Source organism: Lepidochelys kempii, chromosome 4 (assembly GCF_965140265.1).
Source record: "Lepidochelys kempii isolate rLepKem1 chromosome 4, rLepKem1.hap2, whole genome shotgun sequence".
Taxonomy (NCBI): Eukaryota; Metazoa; Chordata; order Testudines; family Cheloniidae; genus Lepidochelys; species Lepidochelys kempii.
Genome location: NC_133259.1, coordinates 109,913,123 through 109,934,082, shown reverse-complemented (window position 1 = coordinate 109,934,082; position 20,960 = coordinate 109,913,123). Strand labels below are relative to the sequence as shown.

General features: G+C 40.9%; 1 protein-coding gene across 13 annotated transcripts in view; it reads right to left on the bottom strand.

Moving 5' to 3' along the window:
- LCORL (ligand dependent nuclear receptor corepressor like) overlaps positions 1-20,960 on the bottom strand; it is a 182,293-nt gene that overhangs the window by 59,496 nt on the left and 101,837 nt on the right. For 11 of the 13 annotated variants that reach the window (XM_073342419.1, XM_073342418.1, XM_073342415.1 and 8 more), the window contains one exon: positions 8,103-8,357. In XM_073342419.1, the coding sequence (XP_073198520.1) occupies positions 8,103-8,357 (255 nt within the window). Of the gene's footprint in view, positions 1-8,102; positions 8,358-8,865; positions 12,299-20,960 lie in introns of those variants that run through there. The other 2 variants (XM_073342425.1, XM_073342429.1) reach the window with 2 other exon arrangements.

The following is a 20,960-nucleotide window of genomic DNA, read 5'->3' as shown; positions in this document are numbered from 1 at the left end:
TATTTAAAAAGGGTAAAAAGGATGACTTGGGTAATTATAGCCTACCAATCTGACATTCATAATGGGCAAGATGATGGAGCAACTGATACAGGACTTGATTAATAAAGAATTAAGGAGGTAATATAATTAATGCCAGTCAAAATGGGTTTATGGAAAATAGATCCTGTCAAACTAACCTGTTATTTTCTTCCTGAGATGATGAGTTTGGTTGATAAAGGTAATGGTGTCAATGTAACATACTTATACTTCTGTAAGGTGGTTAACTTGGTACAGCATGACATTTTGATTAAAAACTAGAAGGATATAAAATTAACCCAATACACTATAAATGGATTCAAAGCTGTTTAACTGATAGGCCTCAAAATGTAACTGTAAATGGGGAATCATCGAGTGAGAGTGTTTCCAGCAGGGTCCCTCAGGGATTGGTTCTTAGCCCTACACTATTTAACATTTTTAATAATGACCTGGAAAAAATATAAAATCATCACTGATAAAGTTTGTAGATGACACAATAATTGGGGGGAAGTGGTGAATAACAAAGAGTATAGGTCACCAGTACAAAGCAATATAGACCACTTGGTAAAGTCGGTAGAAGCAAACAGTGCATGTGTTAATGTGGCTAAATGTAAACATATACATTAGAGAAAAGAATGTAAGCCATACTTGCAGGATGGGGGACTCTATCCTGGGAAGAAGCAACTCAAAAAAATTTGGGCATGATGGCAGATGATCAGCTGCACATGAGCTCCCAGTGCAATGCTGTAGCCAAAGAGTGCTAATGCAATCCTGGGGTGCATAAACAGGGGAATCTCAAGTAAGAGTAGAGATGTTATTTCACCTAAGTATTTGGCACTAGTGCAACTGCTATTGGAGTACTGTGTCCAGTTCTGGTGTCCACTATTCAAGATGGAAGTTGGTAAACTGAAGATGACTCAGAGAAGAGCCATGAGAATGATTAAAGGATTAGAAAACTTGCCTTATAGTGATAGAGAAAAGGAGCTCAATCTATTTAGCTTAACAAAAAGAAACAGTTAAAGAATGATCTGATTACAGTCTATAAGTATCTATATGAGGAATAAATATATGTCATAATGGGCTCTTCAATTTCAAAAAGAAAGGTATAAAATGATCCCATGGCTGGAATTTGAAGCTAGACAAAGGTAGAAACGAGGCGCAAATTTTTAAATGAGGGTAATTAAACCACTGGAAAAACTTACCAAAGGTTGTGGTGGATTCTCCATCAGTGTCAATTTTAAATCAAGAGTGGACATTTTCCTAAAAGTTATGCTCTATGAATTATTTTGGGGGAGTTGCATGGCCTGTATTATACAGGAGGTCAGACTAGATGATCACAGTGGTTCCTTCCAGCCTTGGAATCTATGAATTTAAGAACTCTGCAGGCTACAGTTAGCACAGCCAGGGATTTAACCAAAAGGCGGTTTTCATTCAAATATTTTGAAAATATATCAAAGTAGATGGTCTTCATAGGCAGGAGATATAAAGCACAAGATGCCAAAGGTTCAAAGGGCAGCTCCATTAACACAGATGAGCTCCCCATCCAACATCACCAGCATCTTGGCAGATAGACTTATATCTCTATCCTTAACTGAATTCCTTTACAGACTGTATTCTTGGTCTAACTATATACTTTGTTTGTTCAATACACACAGTAAACAGAGATAACAATGAGCAATATAAAAACTAAAAAAATGGAGACTGCAGCTCTATTCCTTATACTGTGGACATGCAGAGAAAGGAGCAGATTATGGAGGAAAGTTAGACTATTTATAATTCCCAGTCCACAGGCTTTTTCTTCTCATTGATTTTGTCATCAGTGAACGTTTTTGCCATTGAACTAGGAGATGCTCGATGCAGTAGGACAATCTCTGCAATCTCAAAGGGATGGATTAATGTCCTGGATGCATTGATATTTCTGGAAAATCTAATAATTTAAGGGAAAAATCAGGATCTTTTATAAGCCAATAAGAGTAATAACTCTCTGTATAGTTTAAATCATGGCTTAATTTAGCTATAGCTAGCACTAATAAATCTCTAATCTTCAAGCAGATCAAGACTATTATGAAACTGACTTCTAGAAATAATGGGTTTGGCAAAATGATATCAGACCAGTGTTTTGGTAATAGTGAACTCAGTGTTGACTTTTGGGAAGAAATTGGATAGAACACAGAGTACTATCTTCTGTTGATGGAATGTAAAGTATTATTATTTTATAACAGTTCTCCAAGTTCGGGCATCATCCTGTCAGAAACAAAAGGCATGAGAAAGGCCACACTGAAGAACAGGAAGTAGAATACCACCTCTTGGAATGGTTTAAATGTTTTTTTGGTTAAAGAATAGAGTACCAGCTTGAGCATCTATATGAGAAACATCTTAATTTCTGGGGGTTTCAATAACATTCATGTATTTTAAAAATCTCTTGACATGTGAGCAAACTCCAAAGTCTGGAGTTATCTGAATTCAGCATAATACCCAAGGATGAAGCTACTGAATTAGTGGACACCCAAACACTAGACCATATTGGAAAAGTAAAATCTGCAAAATGCTTAGGATGCTGTAGACTTCATGCATTAGGTTATGATGTTTACCTGAGTGTCTTACATATATTAATGGTGTTAGCCTTTGTCATTGTGAGGTTTAATGCTGCTGGATTTGGAGGAAGCATTAAGTCCAGAGAAAAGGTCATAGCTGAATAAAAATAGCAAACAGCATCTTCTTACCCCATCTGGGAACCACAGCCTGGGTCACCAGTTTGGTGCCACAGGTAGCACCCTGGCCCTTTCCTGTCAGACCAGTATTCTTCAACAGTCCAGTCCAGTTTAACGGTCAAGAAGCTGAAGGGCATTATGATAAATGAAGTGGGGAGTGAGGGGGGCAGGGGAGCAGCTCCCTTTGATGGACACCCAGCCAGCCAGTTCGCTGTAAAATCCCTCTTGGTAGCTGTTCTCTACTTGCTTTACCTGTAAAGGGTTAAAAAAAGTCCCCCAGGTAAAGTAAAAAGAAAGGGGGCTGTGCACTAGCTTCCCACCAATGTTTTCAGCCACCCCAGGACGGACAGAACGTGCGTACCACTCCATTAACACAGGCGATGCTTGCCCAATTGGAGCCCAACCCTACTGGATGGCTCCTCAAGCCAAAACCGCAATAAAAAGGGAGATCAAGGACATGTTACAGATGGGTGTAATCCGCTCCTCTGAGAGTGCATGGGCATCTCCAGTGGTTTTGGTTCCCAAACCAGATGGGGAAATTCACTTTTGTGTGGACTACTGTAAACTAAATGCTGGAACTCGCCCAGAAAACTATCCAATGCCATGCCAGATGAGCTATTGGAGAAACTGGGACATACCCAGTTCATCTCCACCTTAAACTTAACTAAGGGGTACTGGCAAGTGCACTAGATGACCCAGCCAAGGAAAGGTCAGCCTTCATCACCCATGCAGGGCTGTAAGAATTTAATGTGCTCCCTTTCGGACTGCAAAATGGACCCACCATCTTCCAAAGATTGGAACATGATCTTCTGGCTGGATTTGGGGAATTTGCCATCGCCTACCTCAACGATGTGGCTCTATTCTCAGATTCATGGGCAGAACACCTGGAATACCTCCAAGTTGTCTTCCAGTGCATAAGAGAGGCAGAATTAACCGTTAAGGCCTTGAACGTCAGGTGGGTCAAGGTACTATCAACCCCCTAAGGCTAAGATAAATGCTAACCAAAATTGGCCTGTCCCTAAGTCAAAGAAGCAGGTCCAATCCTTCTTGGGCTTGGCCGGGTATTACTGACCGTTTGTACCAAACTACAGCCAAATTGCCACCCCCAATGACAGACCTGACCAGGAAAAAACAACCAAATGCTGTTCAGTGGACTGAGAAGCGTCAGAAAGCCTTTAACCAGCTTAAGGCGGCCCTTACGTCTGACCCTGTACTGATGGCTCCGGACTTCAACTAACCATTCGTCGTAACCACAGATGCATCTGAGCGTGGTGTGGGAGCAGTTTTAATGCCGGAAGGACCAGATCAACAATTCCATCCTGTTGTGTTTCTGAACAAAAAAATTTCTGAGAGGGAAAGCCACTGGTCAGTCTCAGAAAAAGAATGTTGTGCCATTATGTATGCTCTGGAGAAGCTACGTCCATATATTTGTTCCACCTGCAGACTGACCATGCTGCACTGAAGTGACTTCACACAGTCAAAGTGACTAACAAAAAACTTCAGTAGAGTTTAGCTCTTCAAGACTTTAATTTTAAATTACAACACATTTCAGGAGCCTCTAACGAAGTGGCTGATGCACTCTCCTGGGAAGGTTTCCCAGAATCAGCGGGGTAAAAATGCACCCGCATTCTAAGTCATTGTTGTCCTTGAAATGGAAAAAGTACTGCTTGGTTATTCATATAATTATTAGTAAAATTAGAGGTGCACGTATTTTATTAACTCTGCTTCCTAAACCTCTGGGAAGAAATTCCAGACGGCGTGGACCTGACCTGAACCAGGCTGGCCAGCACCATCTGTGATTTGGGGTGTGTGAGATAAACGAAGTGGAGGGAGTAGCTCCCTTTGATATACACACAGCCAGCTAGCTGTAAAAATCCTCTTGGTAGCTGTTCTCTACTTGCTGTACCTATTAAAAGAGTTAAAAAGTCCCCGAGGTAAAGAAAAAAAAAAAGTGGGCACCTGACCCAAAGAGCCAATGGGAAGGCTAGAACTTTTTTAAATTGGGAAAGAAAACTTTCCCTTGGTCTGTTGCTCTCTCTGGACTGAAGAGACGGGCAGCAGGAATGCTGCATAAAGTTTTAACCAGATATGAAAACCATCAGATCGTATTTAGAACTTTCAACAACCCAAATATGTAAGTAAATTAGGAATGTTTAGAAAGACGCGATTGGGTTTATTTCTAAGGCTTGTGAAATCCTCTGTGCTAACCCCAGATGCTTTTGTTTGCTTGTAACCTTTAAGCTAACCCACAGGAAAGCTATTTTGGGTGCTTAATTTTTGAAATTGCTCTTCTAAAAATCTAGCAAAAGCCTAAGTTCCAGATGTATTTTCTTCCTTTTTGTTTTTAATAAAATTTACCTTTTTTAAGAACAGGATTGGATTTTTGGTGTCCTAAGAGGTTTGTACATGTTGTTTGATTAGCTGGTAGCAACAGCTAATTTCCTTTGTTTTTTTCTCAGATCTTCCCCGTGGGGAGGAGGGGGCAGGCTTGAGGGTACCCCACAGGCAGGAATTCCCAAATGCTCCTTCCTGGGTCCAAAGGGTTTTTTGCATGAGTGGTGGCAGCGTTTACCAAGCCAAGGTCAGAGAAAAGCTGAAACCTTGGGAGTTTGATACAAGCCTTGAGTGGCAAGTATTAATTTTTAAAATCCTTACGTGCCCCCACCTTCTGTACTCAAAGTGACAGAGCGGAGATTCAGCCTTGACAGGCATATTCATCCAGTATTGTGACTCCCCAGACTCTGCTCCTGCATCTCTTCCTTTGACAAAGCAACTGGGGGAGGGCCTTATGATTCTCCTCTGTGACGAACATGGTAATTCCCAGCTCTCCTATGGCTACATTTATATGAGAAAATTGCACCTGAAGCAACAGTACAATCTATCCTTATTAACCACCCTGCTTCAGGTGTACACAGTGTGCCCATCCTCATATAACAGTTATTGCAAGTGTTGCAGGGCCTATAGATTGTTGCATCTATCCCACAATTCCTGGCACAGTTCCCTGGAGCAACTGTATAAATATTATAGGCAGAACTGGTAGCAATACCAAAAGTAAAAATCGCCTAACACTTTCCATTAGTTGCTTACATTTAACTTTGCTAAACATCAACCATTTGGGCTGAATTTTCCATGCTGGATGGCTAAATGTTCTTAGAATATTTCATCAAAAAGTATAAGGTGTTTCTCAGAGCAAGGCTGGAAAGAATTGTGTTGTTTTGCCCATCTTGAAAAATTCTTACAAACATTTCACTAAGACACTAGCATCTCCATGCTTTAGAGCAGGGATGTGAAACTGGAGGGTATGGTGTAAGGTGGTGCTGCCCTGGTATCAGGAATATGCCTTTTGCTGCTCTCATGAAAAAAAACTGCCCAAATCTGGCCAAATTATAAATCTAAAAAAAAAAAAAAAAAAAAAAAAAACCCCTGCAGTTCACACATACTCACTTGAGACTGTTTGGTAGAAACAGTCAATGAAGATTTTGTCTGTACTGGGCTTGCACCAGGGCTGCAGGTAGCGAGCAGGATTTTCCCTGCAATTGCTCTGCTCAGCCATCAGGGGCCACCATGGTGTTTGGCACAGGAAATGAGAGGAGAGAGTCTATCTCCTGTGCTATCAATGCTTCTGGTTGCTGGTGCCCAGGAGAAATGAACAATGCATTTTGAATGAAACACAGAGGGTGAGAGCAGAGCATAGGTAGTGAGGGGAGTTGCATCCATGTGGAAAAAATAGTATCATGATGATTCTATAATTAAAGACTGTATCTTAATGCATATGCACAAGGGGACCCTAATCTCAGAGTTGCAAATGCCATGGCAGAATCACCAACCTTTCCCTCAGGACTGCTGCTGGACCAAATTCAGGCCTGGAGACCCAAGGGAACTATTCTGACTAGTGCCACCTCTTTGGGCAGTGGTGCTATATTCACCCTCTTCATATCTCCATCCCTCCCATCTCTCAACAAAATACTGAGTTTTTACTGAGAGCTTTGGCCTAAAACAGCACCTCTTACTATACTGTACTAGAAGGAAAGCAGTACCTTGAGTCAGACAGCGGCAAAAAGGATATCCCAGATCTCTTCCTACACTGTTTCTATAAAGGTAACCTAACAAGTCTATAAAAACAAACTGCGAGACTGAGATACAATTTAATAAGTAAGTTATATCAGCATCCCCCAATAATAAAAATACCAACAGAGAAAGGTTGTAAGGACAGATGCAGGTAAAAATGGAAGAGATATGGTAAATTAGGCAGGAAAAAATGAAAAAAGCCAGACGAAAGGCTGGGATTGATACAACAGTTAATTGTATATCTATATCATGATGGTCTCCAGTCATAAAACTTAAGTTGTCTCTGATATTTCCTTAATGTTCCACACCAGCTCGAACATAATGAGCCAAATATCCAAAAAGAACTTATTACCAATCCTAACATCTTGTCTACCTCCTGCCTCCTTCAATCTATTCAAAATCCCATTGCCCGTCGTCACTATGCCATCATTCCACCCAATTCCCTTTATTAGCGTCTTTAAAAAACAAACCACACAACACTCCACGCCCCCCCACAAAACACAAATTCAAGCTCCTTGTCCTTACTTTCAATGTTCTGCAATATCTCATCCCTACATATACAGAATCTCCATTTAAAACTTCCTCATACACGTCTACTAAATTTCTATCCTTACTTTTCCCTTCATCTTTTCCTGTTCGGACTTTGTGCTTCCTTGCATACTGCCCTCTGTGCTTGGAACACCATCTACTTATCCACCAGTATCTTCTCTCCCTCCCTTTCATGCTTCTAAATCTTATTTCTTCAATAAAGTTATCATACACTGGTTTCCTCGCTTTCTTAGCGACCAAACAGGTGTAATATATACTTCTCTCTTGTTAATGGTGCAAAAAGTAAATGAGGGAAGCAAGCAGTAGATCACACTTCAGCAGGTTTATGCTGCCCATTGGTGAGGTGGTTTAAGAGTTTTACTGTTCCAAAGGTTCCTGAATCACTAACAGTCACTGAGTGCATGGATCCAGGAGTGGGGATATTTAGCTTTTAGGGAAACATGGCACACAAACAAAAATGTTTTTTGAAAGAATTTTTTCAAAGTTTTCCCATGAGATTTCTGCAGCTGTTTAGAGAACCATTTGTTAATGCTGAAAAAAATACAGAAAAATCAATCATGCAATAACTGATTTTTTTGTACATGGATTTTAATAATCTACAATATAATTTATTTTAATGTATTGAATGCTACTTTGGATAGACAAACATTTTAAAATAGTGATTATTTTAAATTGTTCAGATTTGGACAATAAGACAATTCTACATGAAAACAATTTCAAAACAGCAGGATATTAAAGAAACAGATACAAAAGATTTACCTTGCTGAGTTTTCTGTTCTTGAGTTCTATTCACAGTGAGGTCTAGAGGGCTATCCTGTTCTTCCTGAAGGGAGTTTTCCGTTTGGTTCATTTGGATATTTTTACATATCAGACTTGGTTCAAATGATGAACCATTTCTATTCTCTTGAATTTTGCTACTTTTTGAAATGTATTCAATTGCAAACTGACGGATCATCTTTTTCATTAATTCCTGAGCAACTAGGGGAATGTTAGGATCACAGTTCTGAGGAAGATCTGGGGGGGGAAAAGAACACATGGAACATATGCATTAATATAAAAAAACAATTTTCTTTGATTATTTTTCTTTCAATAAATACTTAAGAAATTTAATCATTTTGGCCCAGATTTTGAATCCCTTTCTACCTTACTCCATCTGTAATTCTATGGAAATCAGTGAGATTACCTGGGAAGTAAGGTACTACTTAATGTAAGCAAGGGTGCCAGAATCCAGCCCTTTGATTTTTAAAATATACTGAGCTGAAATCTGTCTTGTAGACTTCTGGGTCTGTGGTTTCAGGTGTGAAAGGTGTTTAAACAAAAATAGTGCAAGTGAATTAAATAAAGCTATAAGTTACAGTGTAGTCCAAAAATGTTACTTTAAGAATGAACTTTTACTATAGCAAACAAAATATTTATTTTAAAAATGCAATTTTACACACAATTAATCCTTAGTATTGATTGTTTTTCTGAGAATGTCAGAATATTCCAAAGATTAAGTTTGACAAAGAGCTGTTCCACTTACACATTAAGTTAATTTTCATTGTCCACATTGTCAATTCAGGATTGCGGAGACAAGCTGGTAAGAAGTCATTAGAAATGTCCCATACAAATTGTAGTTCTGTAATAAACTAACGTTGGATTTCTCAAATTTTTTCCATGTTCTAATAGAGAAACTATTGTCTTAGGGAACAATTTCCTTTCCCACTTTCAATTATGTGGCCATATCTCCTTTAATTTGTGTTCACATAACATCCCTATGGCAAAAACAGCAATTGCTTAATTTTTCCAACACAGAAAAGTAGTATTAGAAGTGTAACATATTTTAGCCATCTTTTAATACAGTTTACCAGCTGGAAAAAGGAAAAAAAGAGACAGCATCATGTGACTAGCCAGGTCTCATCAGATCACTCCGCAACTTTGCCATAGACCATAGTTTGAGAAACACCAAAATAACGTAAAATCCCACCTTCTGCTGTAATATAAAAGGTCTGCCAAATCAACAAAAAAAAAAAAAAAAAAAATTAGCACTGAATAAGAATAGTTAGAAAGATTATCAAAATAGATCATTACTTCCTTATAGTTTCTACTCTTGCTGACATAAGATGAGTTTTCAATGCAATACACGGGATTTACTCTCAGATACAAAAATCATCCAATGGAGTTGAATGGCTAAATCTCCATATCCCATTCAACAATGAACCCTTACATGTCTGAATCGCATTTATTTTGACAAAAAAGATGGTTTCTATAGTTAATCTTAGTTTCATTATATGTTTTAATTGTGCTTTAAATATTCCAGCAATATTGCTGTACAGCAGCCCAAATGTCATGGCAAAGAGTGTGGGGAACCTTATAAAGCAGGATTACTTATCTTGTAATTCTGCTTCTCTGAAGATACAATTTTGGCAGAATTCTCACTTGCGCTTTTTAGCACAAGACAGGCACCACTCCCCAAGCTCTAAGATTTTTGGTCTCTAAGGGCAGCAGTAGTTGGCTAGGGCATCATACTCCTCTCTTCCACCCTCCTCCCCCTCTAACAACAGAAGTGGCACACAAGACCCAGGAATCTAACCACTGCCCTTTTTTGAGCTCACAGGTACTGAGTGTGCCAGAGAACTTTCATCGGCTTTGTCAAGACCATATCACTATCCTATGACACCATGAACTTTTTGATGGGGATTTCAATAGCGTCAAGCCTCTCAAAAATTTACAATAAGGGATGCAGAGAAACTGGTTTACTCTTCAACTAGGGTCCTGAGAAGCTGAAACGTCTGCCAAATGAACCTGGATGCAGTTACTGTGGTGTTTAAATTATTCTCAGACAGACGATTAAGCAGGTTTAATTAGTGGGGACTGAGGAATTTAAAGGGCTCAAACCCATGTGGGCCTACTACATCACTGAACTTTTACCTCTTACAAATTTTAAGTCCTCTAACAAATGGTTTCAAAGAGACCAGTATGACACAGTACTCCTACTCGGAGACAGCATGCTGATGAAGCTCTACTAAAAACCATCAGTGAGGGCTGTCAAGTTGGGATGGAGTATGGCATCCTGGTTCAGAGTAATCACCCATGGCGACCAGAAATGTTGGTGGGGCTGCGCCCACTATTCCCACACCTTCAGAGCTTCTGAATATCAAGGCATGATCCACTATCATCCTACCTGTGCATACAGAATGTGGGAATCAGAGTGCATTTGAATCAGCACTACTTTTAGAGATAGCAGATCTCTGAAAGTGCCTAATGTGTTTAGGACCACGCTCCTCTCCACAAGAATGATGTGCAACTGCTGTTCCGTGAGAGCCCAACTTCCTAAATATGGAATCCCTGAACGTGGGCTCAGCAGCACAGGTTGGCTGTATCCATTTTTCACTACAATTTGGAAGAGAAGTATTTGCAAGTCAATTCCTAACTGGCAATAGCTTGCTGGACTGCCACTAGGATCATGTCACTCAAGTGTGATGCACAAGTCCCTGTGATGCATATTTCAATGGGATCTTGGGATCAAATGAACTTGCTTCATATGGGGACTGTCCAGGGTACTACTAACACAGCTGCAGCAAGGAGATCGAACATTGACAGCATGGTCTGAGCTGTTCCACTGCTTATGCTTTCTCTAATTGGGGCTGTCTGGGATTCTGCCCTGAGCCAAAAAAAGGCATTCAGCTGAGCCATGTCTAGCATGGCTCCTACTTTCTCTTATTGTTTGCTGAGGAACTGAAGCCACTAGGGAGCATCATAAACTACTCAAACTACCCAGTAGTGAGGTGGAATTATTTCAATTGTGTCTTTGACCAGCCATCTGTCCAAGAAGGGGAACATGTGTGCTCCCAATTTAAAGGAGAATTAGGCAACCAGTGGCCATTGGGGATAACAAGCTCGCAAATTGCCTCTTCAGTGGGGCTTCTCTCTCTTTCCCCTCCTTCCCTTGTGAGAAGCTCAATGGACCCAACCACAAAATACAGAAAAAACAGAGTTGCCTTCAACTCTTATCTTCTCTATAGGAGTACCCACCCATTCCTCTCAGAGGTTCTATTAAGTACCTATTTGGCAGCTAGCAGAGAAGCAGACATACAGTCATCCATTCCTTTATGAAGGGTTCATGCTCCAGGAAACATTCAGAGCACACCCTGAGTGTTGTGTGGGAGCAGTGCACACACTGCTCCTTTCAAGGACATGAACCATGGGAAGTCGCCCAGAGGACATGAACCATGGGAAGCCTCCCCGGACTGGGCTAAAGGCCCAAGAGCAAGGAATGTAGTAGATAGAAGCCGGTAAATAAGAATATTAATCAAAGTCATATTATTCCTTTTGCTGTTTCCTTTTTGCTGGTGGAGTATGTAATGCGCAAGGATAGAGAGAGAATAAGAGAGGGTGGAAAAGCCGACACGAGAGACCAGCCTGCTTGCTTGCTAAAAGCTTTGTTTGTCTTGCATTTGAACCACAACACCTTTAACTTAGGCTGTTACTATCTTATTATCCACATCAATGACTGTCTGAAAATGATCCAATTCTAGTATTTGCCCTTGTGAAAGGACTCCACCAACACAGACACATTTTTCCAAAGCATGACCTGCACATTGGCTTTGAAGGCCCAATAGATCACAATACAAAAAGGCTATACCTGCCGATTTATAATTTCTTTGTCCATATTAATTCCATTTAGCAAAGCTTTTGACACGGTCTCCCACAGTATTCTTGTCAGCAAGTTAAGGAAGTATGGGCTGGATGAATGCACTATAAGGTGGGTAGAAAGCTGGCTAGATTGTCGGGCTCAACGGGTAGTGATCAATGGCTCCATGTCTAGTTGGCAGCCGGTATCAAGTGTAGTGCCCCAAGGGTCGGTCCTGGGGCCGGTTTTGTTCAATATCTTCATAAATGATCTGGAGGATAGTGTGGATTGCACTCTCGGCAAATTTGCGGATGATACTAAACTGGGAGGAGTGGTAGATACGCTGGAGGGGAGGGATAGGATACAGAAGGACCTAGACAAATTGGAGGATTGGGCCAAAAGAAATCTGATGAGGTTCAATAAGGATAAGTGCAGGGTCCTGCACTTAGGATGGAAGAATCCAATGCACCGCTACAGACTAGGGACCGAATGGCTAGGCAGCAGTTCTGCGGAAAAGGACCTAGGAGTGACAGTGGACGAGAAGCTGGATATGAGTCAGCAGTGTGCCCTTGTTGCCAAGAAGGCCAATGGCATTTTGGGATGTATAAGTAGGGGCATAGCGAGCAGATCGAGGGACGTGATTGTTCCCCTCTATTCGACATTGGTGAGGCCTCATCTGGAGTACTGTGTCCAGTTTTGGGCCCCACACTACAAGAAGGATGTGGATAAATTGGAGAGAGTCCAGCGAAGGGCAACAAAAATGATTAGGGGTCTAGAACACATGACTTACGAGGAGAGGCTGAGGGAGCTGGGATTGTTTAGCCTGCAGAAGAGAAGAATGAGGGGGGATCTGATAGCTGCTTTCAACTACCTGAAAGGGGGTTCCAAAGAGGATGGCTCTAGACTGTTCTCAATGGTAGCAGATGACAGAACGAGGAGTAATGGTCTTAAGTTGCAGTGGGGGAGGTTTAGATTGGATATTAGGAAAAACTTTTTCACTAAGAGGGTGGTGAAACACTGGAATGCATTACCTAGGGAGGTGGTAGAATCTCCTTCCTTAGAGGTTTTTAAGGTCAGGCTTGACAAAGCCCTGGCTGGGATGATTTAACTGGGAATTGGTCCTGCTTCGAGCAGGGGGTTGGACTAGATGACCTTCAGGGGTCCCTTCCAACCCTGATATTCTATGATTCTATGATCTCTGACCTGAGGTTTCTGGGGCCTGGTGCCATGTGTTTGACTCGTTTTTGCTTGAACCATAGTTGTGTTGGTCACCAGGTTCTTGTGGGAAGGGAGGAACACATGACTGATGCCATTCATTGGAAAGATAGACTTTTCCACAACTGTCTCCAAGAATGGAGCAGTGGTATAAGTTGCCTGTCACATTTCTGTCACCAGCAGCTGCAAGACAGATAGCAAGAAAAATGCAGCCCTACTGGACTTGGGTTTCTGACCCACATATCACAGCCCTTGAAAATTCCTGGACTTGCCCTATCTCAACATTTAGCGTGCTGCTTCTCCATGCTGGCATGTATTTGCTATCAGATGAGTTCTCCAGTTCTTCAGAATCCAGGTAACAATGACAGCACCCTGCCCCACCCAAATGTCTGAAGAACTAATGAGCTGATATGATGGTTTGGTCTTAAGTGTCAACACTACATTGGGATGCATCAACACACTGCGCAAAGAACACCGACACCAGAGGTGCCAAAACAGTACAAAAATAAGTTCAGGTTGCGCCAAGAAATCTGACAGCTCATGGTACAGCATTAGAGGGAACCACTGAAAGCAGTACTCCAACATCTGAAGGAGCCAAGTACTGCCATTCATGATTCCTAGCTCCATCTCAACCTCAAGCCCTGGAAACAAAAGGGAATCATGGATATCTGAATATAAAGCTGCCTGGAGTTGGGGGCTTCATCAGTGAAGCACAAGAGGTCAGCTGGCTATCTCTAGCCTCCTGCCAATGCTTCTTGTTCAGAGGCAATACCTTATCCGATGAGCAGGAGCTCAGTACCACTAATTTTCAGGCGCAAAGACTCCAAGGGTATGAGGGACTCTGCATGAAGTGCAGGGCACTTCAGTGGTGCTGTCATAAATTTTTAACGTTAGCAGCTGAAGACAACTAAGACTTATGGTTTGAGAATTTCTCTTTGGATACACTCTCAGTCAGTCTTAAGACACCTTCTAGAATCTCCAGGACTTCTCTGAGGAGACCCTGAAGGCAATCCACATGATGCCTGAATGGTTGGAGAGAGATGTAATACTCCCTACCACATTACAATCTAACACCCTGGCACAGGGCACAGCAAGCACACTTCTCTATTACTGATATTTTTCTGCCTCATGGACACTGACTCCATTAAGTAATCTTCCTAGCTCCTTAAGGGTAAAGGCAGTGGATGATATTTTGAAAAACAGAAAAACCACTCAGTGCAAATAGCTTTGTAATTTAGCGAACTCTGAAATGCAGACCAGAGCCAAAAAGACTTAAGGAAGCTTTGGGGGGGGGGGGGAACCAAAAACAAAAAACAAGGTGAAAAAGGTGAAGCAGCAGCAAGGCAACAAGTGTCAAAGTGATGAAACAACAGACGTCAAGGCAAAAACGCTAATGCAAGGACAAAGTGGTGAAATTAAAGCACCGAAGCATCTAATAGAAATAAATGCCTACCTATGGAACTGAAGTTCCCAAACTAGAGCAAGAAAAGAACTACTGAAAAATGTAACAGTCAAAAAGTTAACAAACACAAAAAGATATCTGAAGTATGATCAACACTAAGCAGGCTACCAGCTGGAGCAGGGACGAGAGAGCGAAGTTCTTTTGCTGACACAGTCAAGAAAGAGCTGACTAGAAAAGAACTACAGATTCCTGGGTAATATGCAACCACCAGTGGAGACGGGAAGGTGAGGTGGCTTGCACCCCAACACACTCTCTGTGCCTTTAGGAACCACAAAAACTACAGAACTTGGAGAGTTCACCCTATGTTATGCTAGGGAGCACAAAAACCAGGAATGAAAAATCTGCCCATCTGGCATCTTTAGTGAAATACAATTACTATCAAAGTTGCTGAAATAACATAATAGTGGAGAGTAAGCTATGTAGCAATAATCTCTCTGTATCCACAAAATTACTGTTTTTTCCAATTTCAGAATCTTTACTGTTGATCATGTGTAAATCACACACTGACTGTTAGACCCCAGGTTGAATTTGCAAAGCTGGTAATTGCAGAAGTCATCTTTTCACTCAGTCTGAACACTGGAGATTCAAATTTCCCATCAAAACATTCTCTCAAATATTAGGCTTTAAAAAGAAAATCCCCTCTGAACATTTTCCAATTTTATATGACCTATGGAAAAAAATCCATTAAAATCAACCCAGATCTTCAACTGCCAGTTACTGTAAATTTACAGATTTAAACTTATTTACCATAAAAAGCTAATATATGGAGAATATGTGTGTGTGTGGAAGAGGCAGAACATGACTCAAGATTGCACATGACTTAATTATAAATAGTACTTTGAATTTCATATTTTATTATCTTTATACCTAAACATGGGACTACTTTATATTTGTTTTTCTACAATTCTTTAAAGAACTCTTGGGTCAATGCTAAACAAGCACATACAACTTATGTGTATGGGTGTATATATTTAACTGAAAGACCCACACAGAATCTAAAAATAAACCCTGAGGTGCTAATCACTTTGCTTACCAGTAGATGCTACTTTGGTTTCACATCATCAGGTCCAGATTTTTCTTATAAATAACATAACTTATCTAAGAGCTCTGCAGCTAAAAGGTTAAGTGAGAATCAGGCCACAAAGTTCTTGATAATAACTTTGAAAGACTGGGTTCAAGATCAGAGCTGTGTGAAATTCTGTATTTACACTCCTGAAAACATCACCCTTCTCAAATCCTGGTGAAAAATCTTCAAGAAACATGAATTTCTTTAGTCTAGACCAGATTTTAAAAATATCAGCAACTTCCTTGGGGACGATGTGCATCTCATACTCCCTATGTGTTCCTCCTCTGTTCATTTATGTACCCAACTCAACCCTGACTTAGTGAGATACCACAACTGAATCTGTTGGTAATCTGGCCACATCAGTGTTACTGAAATAATATATAGAGAGAGTGTGCACTATACTACTATTCTTTCTGAGACAGATCATATTTCTTTAACTTCTCAGATGGTGGAGGAATCATATAGACTAGAAAAACTTGTTTGGGGGAAAAGAATGAGAAACCTAGCTTTTCTTTTCAAATATGATATGGCAGGGAACTGATTAGAAGATATAATGAAGAAGATATAATGCCCAACAGCTCTTCAAGACAGGTTGAAGTGTTGTGGGTCTTGAGAGTGCTACCAGTCAATGAGAAAAATTCAAATGAAAACAATATGTGACCTTGGATTTATACAGGATTTTCAATCACATACTGTATACTTCTGTCAAGTAAAAATTTACTTATGCAAAAGTACTGAAATGTAATTTTTAAAAGTATGTTGATGAATACTGAAAAATATTTTTAAAAGATAAATTCAATAAAGGACTTGCTAGGTTGAAGTAATTAAATTACAATACATATGCCCCAGTTGCATTATATGACAAAGTCAAAAAATTATGTGTAACTGTGCTTATAAAACTGTATTTTTTTACAAATGAAAAAAATATTAAAAAGTTTAATATTCTACTTAGCAGAAGTGTTTCACTGTATGTACATAATAGTAACTAAATTTAGTGAATGTGAAAACAGTAAATATAATAAATACACTCTTGCAAAAAAAATAAACTGCATCTCTCTATATATAGTGCGGTTATGGAATTTTTTTTTTTAATCCTCAGTAGGTAGCACCAAATACGCTTTGGATGAACACCCTAGTAATACAGTGCAAAGATGTGTTTTATTATTTCTTAGGAAGTCATGACTATAGCTAAGAGCTATTTAAATAAAAAGAAAAGGAGTACTTGTGGCATTTAGACATGAAGTCAGGCCACCTATTTTTCCCAAATCACTGGGCAGCTGAGGATTTCCCCAGTATGTGTGTGTGCACCATTCCTCAGGCAGTGGAACAGTCCTTAAGAATTTGGCCTAACAGAAAGTAGCTCTGTGGTTGCTCTAACTTTTGCCCAGGGAGATGCAGGTCCCTCGCTGGTACTGGGACCAAAGTAGGTATTGCTCCCAGCTTCAGGAGTGTCAGTGAGGAGTAGTTGGAATTTTTCTGCCCATGATTTCTCAACATTCCAGTCCAAAATACAAGGGAAGACAATGATGGAGCTACTGAGTAACTGTAATTATTATTACTCTGTATTATAGTGGTTTTCAAGCTTTTTGTATTGGTGACCCCTTTCACACAGCAAGCCTCTGAGTGTGACCCCCTTTATAAATTAAAAATCGAAGAGATAATTTAATTTAATGGCGGCTCGGGGCTGTCAGCCCCATGGAGCTGACAGCTCATGACCCCCATGTAACCACCTTGTGACCCCTTAAGGGGTCATGACCCCCAGTTTGAGTCTCCCTGATGTATTATTTATTACTGTCTGGAGTCCCCAGCATCAAGACCGCCCCCATGTTCTAGGTGCTGTACCTATTAAACAAATGCTTGTACTAGCATGCCAAAAATGTTCAAGTCCATCTTCTAAGCTATACTATACAGGATCACTATACTGGGATGGCCCTTTGTAGAGAACATAGATGACTAGTTTAGTTGGTGGTTTGGATATACACACATTTTAGAAAGTCTACCGAGGGTGTGATGAGGTATACAAACCCCACATTGGGCACCACACAGTTAATAAACTATTATGGGCTCAGTCAGCCGCACCCCACTTGTGAGAGATGTCAGACTTGGAAGGAACAGCTTACGAGGGGAGATCAGAGCAGAGTTTGTTTGGAACAGACCAGAGAGGACCACAGGCCTCCAGCACTCAACTCCTGGAGAAAGGCTGGCTGAAGTAAAGAGCTTCTCAGATGAATGCTGATCCACTTTTAGTGGAACTATTGTTTTCTGTTAAGCTGTGGCCACAACTGGGCTCATAGGCTACCAGAAGCCCTCTGAAGAAAGGACCGGTTACTCGTCTTGTGCAGTTACTAGAGCTCTTTGAGATGTGCGTCCCCAGAAGGGTTCTCCACTTCATGTGCTCATGCATAGATGTGCTTTTGACTGAAGATTTTCAGTAGCAGTGTGTTTGGCCAATGCATGTTCTCCAGACATCCTCATGCCCCATACCAAGGATATGTAAAGCTGTGCAGGCGAACCACCCTCAATTCTTTCTCTGCTGCGAAGCCCCGCAAGAAGCAACTCCGAAACAGAGATGAAGGAAGGCAGGTTGTGGTGTGCCCGTAGGGATGCATATCTCAAGGAACTCCAGTTACTGCACAAGCTGAGCAACCTCTCCTTCTTCAAGTAGCATCCCTATGAGCAATCCAATTCAGCTGACTCCCGAGCAGTATTCCCAGAAGGATAAGGGAATTTTGGAGCTGGATCTAAGAGTGATGACAGAGCTGGATTGCCAATAGCAGCTTCTAATCTGGCAGCAAGTATAAAAGCATTGTTTGGGAAAAGTATGAATGAAGACCAAGTAGCAGCTCTGCAAATTCCTGCAACTGGAACTATTCTCAATAGCACCAAAGAAATAGACTGGGATCTTGTAAAATTAGTTAATGCTCTGGAAGGAGGTGGAACGTTAGCAGCCTCTCAGAAAAATATATCCTGAAATCAACCTTAAAACTCTCCAGCTGGAAACTGTGGATCCTTGGATATGTCCACAAATGAAACACTCTAGGAGACTTCCTAAATGGTTTAGTTCTGTCCAGATAGACGGCTAATGCCTTTCTAACATATATGTACGGAGGACAGCTCCCTCCCTACATTGCTGTGGTTTGTGGGGAGGGGAAAAAAGACTAATGAAAAACTTGGTTACCTAACATGAATGTTAAAAGATATTTAGGTAGGGACTTAGGATGCTGTAACAATTATTTTTCTCTGAAGAATACTGTAAAGGGTGAATCTGCCACTAATGAACCCATTTCTCCTGCTCTCTGGGCAGAATTAATGGCCACCAAGGAGGATGTCTTCATCGACAAATGAAGCAACAAACATTTAGCCATCGGTTCAAACAGATGTTTCATGAAATAATTAAGAACCAAGTTCGAATTCCATGCAGGAGTAGACTTTCTAACTTGTCGGAAAAAATTAATCAGCCCCTTGATCAATCTTATTTGGGCATAAGCTTTCATGGGTAAAAAACCCACTTCTTCAGATGCATGGAGTGAAAATTACAAATGCAAGCATAAATATACTGACACAAGAGAAGGGAGTTACCTTACAAGTGGAGAACCAGAGTTGACAGGGCCAATTCCATCAGGGTGGATGTGGTCCACTCCCAATAATTGATGAGGAGGTATCAATACCAAAACAGGGAAAATTGCTTTTGTAGTGAGCCAGCCACTCCCAGTCCCTATTCAATGCCAAATTAATGGTGTTAAATTTGCAAATGAATTGTAGCTCTGCAGTTTCTCTTTGAAGTCTGTTTTTGAAGTTTTTTTGTTGAAGTATGGCTACTTTTAAATCTGTTATAGAATGTCCACGGAGATTGAAGGCTCCTACAGACCTTGGGAGGCAGGCCAGTCCTTGCGTACAGACAGCCTTCCATTCTGAAGCAAATACTCAGCAGCAACTACATACCACACCACAGAAACACTAACCCAGGAACCAATCCCTGTAACAAACCCCGTTGCCTGTTTTCATATCTACTCTAGTGACACCATCAGAGGACCCAACCACATGAGCAACACCATCAGGAGCTCATTCACCTGCACATCTACTAATGTGATATATGCCATGATGTGCCAGCAATGCCCCTCTGCCATGTACATTGGCCAAACCGAACAATAAATAATTAATGGAAACAAATTAGACATCAGGAATAGGAACATACAAAAGCCAGTAGGAGAACACTTCAATCTCCCTGGATATTCTATAACAGATTTAAAAATAGCCATACTTCAACAAAAAAACTTCAAATACAGACTTCAAAGAGAAACTGCAGAGCTACAATTTATTTGCAAATGTAACACTATTTAACACACGGTGGAGTGAGCAAACACAGAAAATCTCTACTTGTGAATGAAAGGCTGCGATAGCCACCAAATGAACCTTGACAGAACTCGTGAAAAGACTTTTTTTTAAATTCCATCAGGCAACTGAGAATAGTGAAGAGGGAAGATAGAGCAGACAAAAACTGTTAGTGGACACACCAGTGGTGAAATCTCTTCCCACTTTTTGAGGTGAGTGTTTCTAGTAGAAATGTTCCTTTGTTCGAACAGAACCGGTTGTACCTCTGTCAAACAGGAAGTTACTATCACCGAGAACCATTGAGGAGTCAAGCTTAGAGTTAAAAAATCTGACTGGAGACAGCACATGTGGAATAGACGGAGGAGAGGTGAATCAGGTAAAGGTACCAGACTTCTCTCGGCCAAGTCAGTGCAGTGAAGAGGACTTCGCCTGATCTTGTTTGCCACTCTCAGGATCAACAGTGTCAGCAGAAATGCATAGGGAAGGCCCTTTATCCAAGAGGACAGGAAGGCATCCCCTATGGACTGAGGATCCAGCCCTCCCCTCCAACAAAGTTTCCTGAACTTTCTGTTGGCAGTGGTGGGGCAAAGAGATCCCTGGAAAAATCATGGAGCAGGTCCTCAAGGAATCAATTCTGAAACACTTAGAGGAGAGGAAAGTGATCAGGAACAGTCAGCATGGATTCACCAAGGGCAAGTCATGCCTGACTGATCTAATTGCCTTCTATGAAGAGATAACTGGCTCTGTGGATGAGAGGAAAGCAGTGGACATGTTTATTCCTTGACGTTAGCCAAGCTTTTCATACTGTCTCCCACAGTATTCTTGCCCGCAAATTAAAGAAGTATGGGCTGAATAAATGGACCCTAAGGTGGACAGAAAGATGGCTAGATCGTCGGGCTCAACGGATAGTGATCAATGGCTCCATGTCTA